Source organism: Saccostrea echinata, unplaced genomic scaffold (genome assembly GCF_033153115.1).
Source record: "Saccostrea echinata isolate AGI-Se365-2 ecotype Australia unplaced genomic scaffold, CSIRO_AGI_Sech_v1 ptg000009l, whole genome shotgun sequence".
Lineage (NCBI taxonomy): Eukaryota > Metazoa > Mollusca > Bivalvia > Ostreida > Ostreidae > Saccostrea > Saccostrea echinata.
In genome coordinates, this window is record NW_026889758.1 from 7,031,350 (window position 1) to 7,039,955 (window position 8,606).

Below are 8,606 nucleotides of genomic sequence, written 5' to 3' on the forward strand. Positions count from 1 at the left end.
TTGGAGACAATACAGAAACCAAAGTAATCGTATGGGAGACAATACAGAAACCAAAGTAATCGTGTGGGAGACAATACAGAAACCAAAGTAATCGTAGAGACAATACAGAAACCAAAGTAATCGTGTGGGAGACAATACAGAAACCAAAGTAATCGTATGGGAGACAATACAGAAACCAAAGTAATCGTAGAGACAATACAGAAACCAAAGTAATCGTGTGGGAGACAATACAGAAACCAAAGTAATCGTATGGGAGACAATACAGAAACCAAAGTAATCGTATGGAAGACAATACAGAAACCAAAGTAATCGTATGGAAGACAATACAGAAACCAAAGTAATCGTATGGGAGACAATACAGAAACCAAAGTAATCGTGTGGGAGACAATACAGAAACCAAAGTAATCGTATTGGAGACAATACAGAAACCAAAGTAATCGTATGGGAGACAATACAGAAACCAAAGTAATCGTATGGGAGACAATACAGAAACCAAAGTAATCGTATGGAAGACAATACAGAAACCAAAGTAATCGTATGGGAGAAAATACAGAAACCAAAGTAATCGTATGGGAGACAATACAGAAACCAAAGTAATCGTATTGGAGACAATACAGAAACCAAAGTAATCGTATGGGAGACAATACAGAAACCAAAGTAATCGTATGGGAGACAATACAGAAACCAAAGTAATAGTATTGGAGACAATACAGAAACCAAAGTAATCGTATGGGAGACAATGCAGAAACCAAAGTAATCGTATGGGAGACAATACAGAAACCAAAGTAATCGTATGGAAGACAATACAGAAACCAAAGTAATCGTATGGGAGAAAATACAGAAACCAAAGTAATCGTAGAGACAATACAGAAACCAAAGTAATCGTATTGGAGACAATACAGAAACCAAAGTAATCGTATGGGAGACAATACAGAAACCAAAGTAATCGTATGGGAGACAATACAGAAACCAAAGTAATCGTATGGGAGACAATGCAGAAACCAAAGTAATCGTATGGGAGACAATAAAGAAACCAAAGTAATCGTATGGGAGACAATAAAGAAACCAAAGTAATCGTATGGGAGACAATACAGAAACCAAAGTAATCGTATTGGAGACAATACAGAAACCAAAGTAATCGTATGGGAGACAATGCAGAAACCAAAGTAATCGTATGGGAGACAATGCAGAAACCAAAGTAATCGTAGAGACAATACAGAAACCAAAGTAATCGTATGGGAGACAATACAAAAACCAAAGTAATCGTATGGGAGACAATACAGAAACCAAAGTAATCGTATGGGAGACAATACAGAAACCAAAGTAATCGTATGAGAGACAATACAGAAACCAAAGTAATCGTATGGGAGACAATACAGAAACCAAAGTAATCGTGTGGGAGACAATACAGAAACCAAAGTAATCGTAGAGACAATACAGAAACCAAAGTAATCGTGTGGGAGACAATACAGAAACCAAAGTAATCGTATGGGAGACAATACAGAAACCAAAGTAATCGTAGAGACAATACAGAAACCAAAGTAATCGTGTGGGAGACAATACAGAAACCAAAGTAATCGTATGGGAGACAATACAGAAACCAAAGTAATCGTATGGGAGACAATACAGAAACCAAAGTAATCGTATTGGAGACAATACAGAAACCAAAGTAATCGTATGGGAGACAATACAGAAACCAAAGTAATCGTATGGGAGACAATGCAGAAACCAAAGTAATCGTATGGGAGACAATGCAGAAACCAAAGTAATCGTATGGGAGACAATACAGAAACCAAAGTAATCGTATGGGAGACAATACAGAAACCAAGGTAATCGTATTGGAGACAATACAGAAACCAAAGTAATCGTATGGGAGAAAATACAGAAACCAAAGTAATCGTATGGGAGACAATGCAGAAACCAAAGTAATCGTATGGGAGACAATACAGAAACCAAAGTAATCGTATGGGAGACAATACAGAAACCAAAGTAATCGTATGAGAGACAATACAGAAACCAAAGTAATCGTATGGGAGACAATACAGAAACCAAAGTAATCGTATTGGAGACAATACAGAAACCAAAGTAATCGTATGGGAGAAAATACAGAAACCAAAGTAATCGTATGGGAGACAATACAGAAACCAAAGTAATCGTATTGGAGACAATACAGAAACCAAAGTAATCGAATGGAAGACAATACAGAAACCAAAGTAATCGTATGGGAGACAATACAGAAACCAAAGTAATCGTATGGGAGACAATACAGAAACCAAAGTAATCGTATTGGAGACAATACAGAAACCAAAGTAATCGTATGGGAGACAATACAGAAACCAAAGTAATCGTATGGGAGACAATACAGAAACCAAAGTAATCGTATGGGAGACAATACAGAAACCAAAGTAATCGTATGGGAGACAATACAGAAACCAAAGTAATCGTATGGGAGACAATACAGAAACCAAAGTAATCGTATTGGAGAAAATACAGAAACCAAAGTAATCGTATTGGAGACAATACAGAAACCAAAGTAATCGTATGGGAGACAATACAGAAACCAAAGTAATCGTATGGGAGACAATACAGAAACCAAAGTAATCGTATTGGAGACAATACAGAAACCAAAGTAATCGTATGGAAGACAATACAGAAACCAAGGTAATCGTATTGGAGAAAATACAGAAACCAAAGTAATCGTATTGGAGACAATACAGAAACCAAAGTAATCGTATGGGAGACAATACAGAAACCAAAGTAATCGTATGGGAGACAATACAGAAACCAAAGTAATAGTATGGGAGACAATACAGAAACCAAAGTAATCGTATGGGAGACAATGCAGAAACCAAAGTAATCGTATTGGAGACAATAAAGAAACCAAAGTAATCGTATGGGAGACAATACAGAAACCAAAGTAATCGTATTGGAGACAATACAGAAACCAAAGTAATCGTATGGGAGACAATACAGAAACCAAAGTAATAGTATTGGAGACAATACAGAAACCAAAGTAATCGTATGGGAGACAATGCAGAAACCAAAGTAATCGTATTGGAGACAATACAGAAACCAAAGTAATCGTATGGGAGACAATACAGAAACCAAAGTAATCGTATGGGAGACAATACAGAAACCAAAGTAATCGTATGGAAGACAATACAGAAACCAAGGTAATCGTATGGGAGACAATACAGAAACCAAAGTAATCGTATGGGAGACAATACAGAAACCAAAGTAATCGTATGGGAGACAATACAGAAACCAAAGTAATCGTATTGGAGACAATACAGAAACCAAAGTAATAGTATTGGAGACAATACAGAAACCAAAGTAATCGTATGGGAGACAATACAGAAACCAAAGTAATCGTATGGGAGACAATACAGAAACCAAAGTAATCGTATGAGAGACAATACAGAAACCAAAGTAATCGTATTGGAGACAATACAGAAACCAAAGTAATCGTGTGGGAGACAATACAGAAACCAAAGTAATCGTGTGGGAGACAATGCAGAAACCAAAGTAATCGTATGGGAGACAATACAGAAACCAAAGTAATCGTATGGGAGACAATACAGAAGTAAGAGTAAAAGAATAAAAATGTGGTGCCGAACGAAGTGACGGACCAGATCGAATGGTGAGGGAAAAGTTTAACAACATACTTAGTACATGTTTTACACGAGAAACTAAACCCTTTGTGTCTCTATCTATATCATTACAACTTCAGTTTATTTCTTGTTATTTCATCATGATAATGATTTTGTTCTGACTGGTGTCATTTTATACAGGCTTAGGGGTATATCTACCTGACTGTAACAGGTCAGGTAACTGTCCACAGTGAGTAGTTTTCAAACATGATTAGGTTCATATCAGCATATTCAAAATTTTTGTAGATAGTCATGTCTTTTGTAATGTAAATCAATCAGGAGCTTAGGAGTCTTTTGGACATTAGTGAAAATTTGTTTTTGGATGTAGATATAGATTTGAAAAATGGTCATATTGCTCCAGAAAATCAAAGAATTCCACAGAAAATGCGACAAAAATATAAATGTTTGGAATGTTTCAGCTTATAACAGTAACAGGAAAGTTTACACACTACTTGAGCAAATAGGACTGTCCCTGTGTATTTGTAATAAATCATATTTTGACTTCTTGCTGTGTCCTTTTGGAATAGAAGATGGCGAGTAAACATATATTTTTTTGCACAGTCTGATGGGACATATATATATATATATATATAGAGAGAGAGAGAGAGATAGATATAGATATTATATATATATATATATATATATATATATATATATATATATATATATATATATATATATATATATATATATATATATATATATATATATATATATATATATATATAAAGAATATAGATATAAAGAAAGAAAGACATTGGGAAAAGAGAGAGAGAGAGATCTGTTTTTAAATTAACTTTAGATTTTATTGACTGTTTAGCACCCCAGACCCAACTTTCATTGTTTAGTGACCTTGCCACTATATCCATGATTATAACCTTTCATTGATGAAGATAGTTTTAATAATTATGCACAATTCAATTCAATTTATTCTCACATTGTGTAAAACTGTGGTTGTTATACTAACACTCTATGCTGTCTTTGTTCAGTGTCTGTTGTAAACCTAAACACCCCTATTTTAAATAATGTGGCATTCCAGGTAGACTACCAGGTATTGTAGGAGATGGGTTATTCCATAATTTATTACAACATTGATTTCTATTGGTCAGTGTGGTTGAATGGTTTTAAGCTGGAATTGGCGGGAATTACATTCATGATTTCATTATTATTCTGAGAACTGGTTCTGAAGGGTGTGAAGCTTATAGATATACTTATTTCATAGAGTTGGAAATTATCCTTATTCCTGTAAGTAAATCTAATAAATAATTAAACTATTAAAGAAGTGTAGTAGTGTGTGAGTTGATTTATTTTAACAGATTATAAAATAAATTTAATTTAAAACATTTATCATTTACAGTAACAGCTTTCCATAAATTTATTCTCATTCTATTTAAATATGTCAGAAATGGATTTCCATACCAGTTCTGGTCAGTTTTTCCATGGATCATTGAATTCTTGTTTTGGTTGGCTGAAAGTTTAAGTCATGTGATCTTTATCTTGAAGTTTCTATTGATATTATTATTTTTTCAAATTGAGTCTGGAATGATCAGTTTGGTCATTCAGTTCTTGTGATATATTGATCTTGGACTTTATTTATCCATAGAAGGTCAGTTGATTTTAATATTATAAATACATTCATTTGATGAATAGTAAAAGTGAATGTGTGAATCATTTTTTTTTATAAATTCAATTAATAAGTAAAGAGTATATTATGATATTTGTTATTATTCAGATCCACTTGATATGATGTACATGTAGCTGAATTGCTGTATATATAACAAGGGTCTGATACCATATATTGGGTAAGATATGTGATGTATATGTTTGTATCATGTTAGGTGTAATGTGAGTCTGTATATTATGTATTTACATTCCATTGTTATGTGAATCATAACGGGAAACGTATCTATTTCATTAATAGTAGTGACTTACATTTGAATTACTGCTGTCGTATTTTAATTCACTGAAGTTTATAAAAATTATGATATACAAAGAAAGTAAATCATATACAGTTAATTATAGTTTTTGTAGGGATAATCTCAATATTATACTAAAGTGAGAAATAGTTTTTATGCCTGAAATATTTATTGAATAGTGAGTATAAAGAAACAGGAAGAGTTATCTCTCTTTGTGTATTTTATATGTGTGTGTGTTATTGTGTGTTAAATAATGTCTGTGTTTATTTCAGACTTGTTGAATATTGAATATTGGATATATAAGGATTGAAACACCAACAATATTTGTTACTTTGTGAATCCGGTAACAAATGGCGCCCAACGTGGGGCTTTGGCTCGACTTCGACTACGACTGTGAACGAATTGCCATTTCGGTATTCGCCAGGAGTTTTCCCGCAAAGTGACGTCATTCGCCATGGTCTTCAAGCGGAAGTGACCTTTAGCTGAATTTCCGGAAGTTCCACTTGTAAACAGTGAAGTAACCGTGAACTGTGAACCACATTGAATTTGAGGTACTGTTTTATTAACTTACAGCGTGTGTTACAACGTAAGTGAACTGGTGGACAACAAGACCGAATGATTAAACTTATGGATAAAGTTCAAGACTTTTAAATTTATTTTTTTGTCTATATTTGATTTTTGCTTGCAAACTTGCAGGAAAGACTTTGTCAATTGACATTTCTTATATTGATGATTTAGCATACTCTTTGACCGTGTGTGTAGATATTGGTCTACACTATATTGTATACATATAGATTGATTTTTCTTTTGCATGAACTGATATATTTTTGTGTGTGTGTGTATTAGAAGGTTATAATATATAAGCATCTGTTTTACAACTTTTTGGTGCAATATGAGCATGTTTATATGCTAAGATTATCTACTCTGAAGTTGAGTGACCTTGACCGGAAGTAACCTGAATTTACATTATTGACAAAAGGCCTGGTATTTCCTGATTGAGAACCAACTTGTACATATTTAGAAAGCAATTATTAGAATTTATTTTTTTCACTTGAGAAATATTTTACAAGCAAAGAAGAATATTGCTCTTTAATTACAAGGTGTTGATAAGAGTTTAGTATCAGATACAGTCTGTAGGTGTCATATATAGAGGAATTAATTAAGTAGTACAAAGTTAGTTCAGTTGGTGTTTATTTTTATTTGGGTTATTGCCAACTGAGGTGTGTCATTTACATTGAGTTTATTTTTTTTTTAAAGTTTTCAATTGGTGTCAATTGAAAACTGATTGTTGATTTAAAACTTAGTTAAATTTAAGTGAACTTGGAATCACTTGATAGTAAATCAAATTAAATTTAAAGACAGCTATTAATAAATTTATCAGGATATAAAATAAAATTTAAATACTGTACTAAATTGAAATAAATTAAACTTTAATTAAATACAATTAGTCGAGTAAAATACAATTTAAAATAGCAATGTAAAAGCAATATTAACCACCAGACCCTCAAGAACAATTGTCCATATCAACTTTTGAAATAATCCTACATAACTTTACGAAATGGGAACACCAGAGGAATACCAGAAATTAGTTGAAACCCTTCAGGGTATGGAAGTAGTACCAAAACCTGATTCTAAAGAAGAATTAATTAATTGGATGAAAGCGTACCTGGAAAAAGAGAAAGTGGAAATCAAGATTGAACCTGGAACTGGTGCGAATGCTGGTGCCATTCCTAAAACGACTACTTATATTCATCCTCCTGCCATTAGTACATTTTCAGGAACAGATCCAACAGGAAAGAGTGCTACTACATTTGACCTATGGCTGTATGAAGTCAAGTGTCTTATGATTGAGAAAACCCATTCACAAGAAGCAATTGCTCAGGCAATTAGAAAATCATTGAAGGGCGAGGCAGGACGGACTGTAATGAGACTTGGACCCAAAGCAAAGATTCCAGAAATATTGGATAAACTTACAAGTGTTTATGGAGACGTAGATGAGAAAGAATCTATCCTTAGTGAATTCTATGGTGCAAGGCAGAAACAGACTGAAAACATCACAGAATGGAGCTGCAGATTGGAAGATATTCTGGGAAGAGCGATAATGACAGGTCAAGTTTTTGAAAGCAGTTCTGACAAGATGCTACATGATATGCTATGGAAAGGATTAAGACCAGATTTGAAAGACATTACACACTATGAGCGAGAGAAATACCACTCATTTGATTCACTTCGAGTAGCATTGAGGAAAATTGAAAAAGAAAATCAACAAGAAAGTGAAGGGAAAATTTCTAAACAGCTATCAAAGAAGGCCATTGTTGAAGATACATCATCATCAGATGAGATAAAAGGAGTATTAAAGCAAATTGCACACAGATTAGAAAATCTAGAGACGGCACAACGAGGTAGATCAAAATTTAGAACACCATTCAGAGGATCACGGTATCGAGATCAGACCTACAGGGGTAGAGGATTGAGAAATGATTTTACTCGAACGAAGCAAAGCAGTAAGGAACATTTTACTTTTCCTAGCATTACCTGCAGACGTTGTGGAAGAGAGGGACACATCGAGAGAGGATGTCGTGCCAACACTGATATCAATGGAAAGAATTTAAACTAGATGCTGTCTATGCGCTAGGGTCGGCCGTAGACAAACAACCTAAGGACCCTTTGATTGCAAAAATGGCTAAATATTTACCACCTGGAATATGCGGTAAACCTACAGAAACCAGTATTATTATCAACAAAATAGAAACTCAAACACTGTTAGACACAGGATCAACCGTTTCGACTATCAGCAGAAAATTTTATGAAAATTTGAGCAACATTCCTATCCAGAAATTAGAGTTATTACTTGATATTGAATGTGCAGATGGAAAATCATTACCCTTTGAAGGATTCATTGAAGCTGAATTAGAAGTACCTAAAATCAGACATAAATTTAGTGCCATTTTATTAGTCATTCCAGAGAGTAATTACAACAACTCAGTACCCTTACTGCTTGGAACGAATGTCTTGGGTGTGATTATGGAAATACTTCAAC

The 8,606-nt window shown here is 33.8% G+C and overlaps 1 protein-coding gene across 1 annotated transcript; it reads left to right on the plus strand.

Annotated features, from left to right (window-relative positions):
• The first annotated feature begins 7,124 nt into the window (after nt 1–7,124).
• LOC133181512 (uncharacterized) lies at nt 7,125–8,183 on the plus strand. Its single transcript, XM_061316000.1, has one exon. The coding sequence runs from the start codon at nt 7,125–7,127 to the stop codon at nt 8,181–8,183; it is 1,059 nt and encodes a 352-aa protein (XP_061171984.1).
• Nucleotides 8,184–8,606: the final 423 nt, after the last annotated feature.

Coding starts and splice junctions, on each gene's coding strand:
- LOC133181512 (XM_061316000.1), top strand. CDS start 7,125: ATGGGAACACCAGAGGAATACCAGAAATTAGTTGAAACCCTTCAGGGT.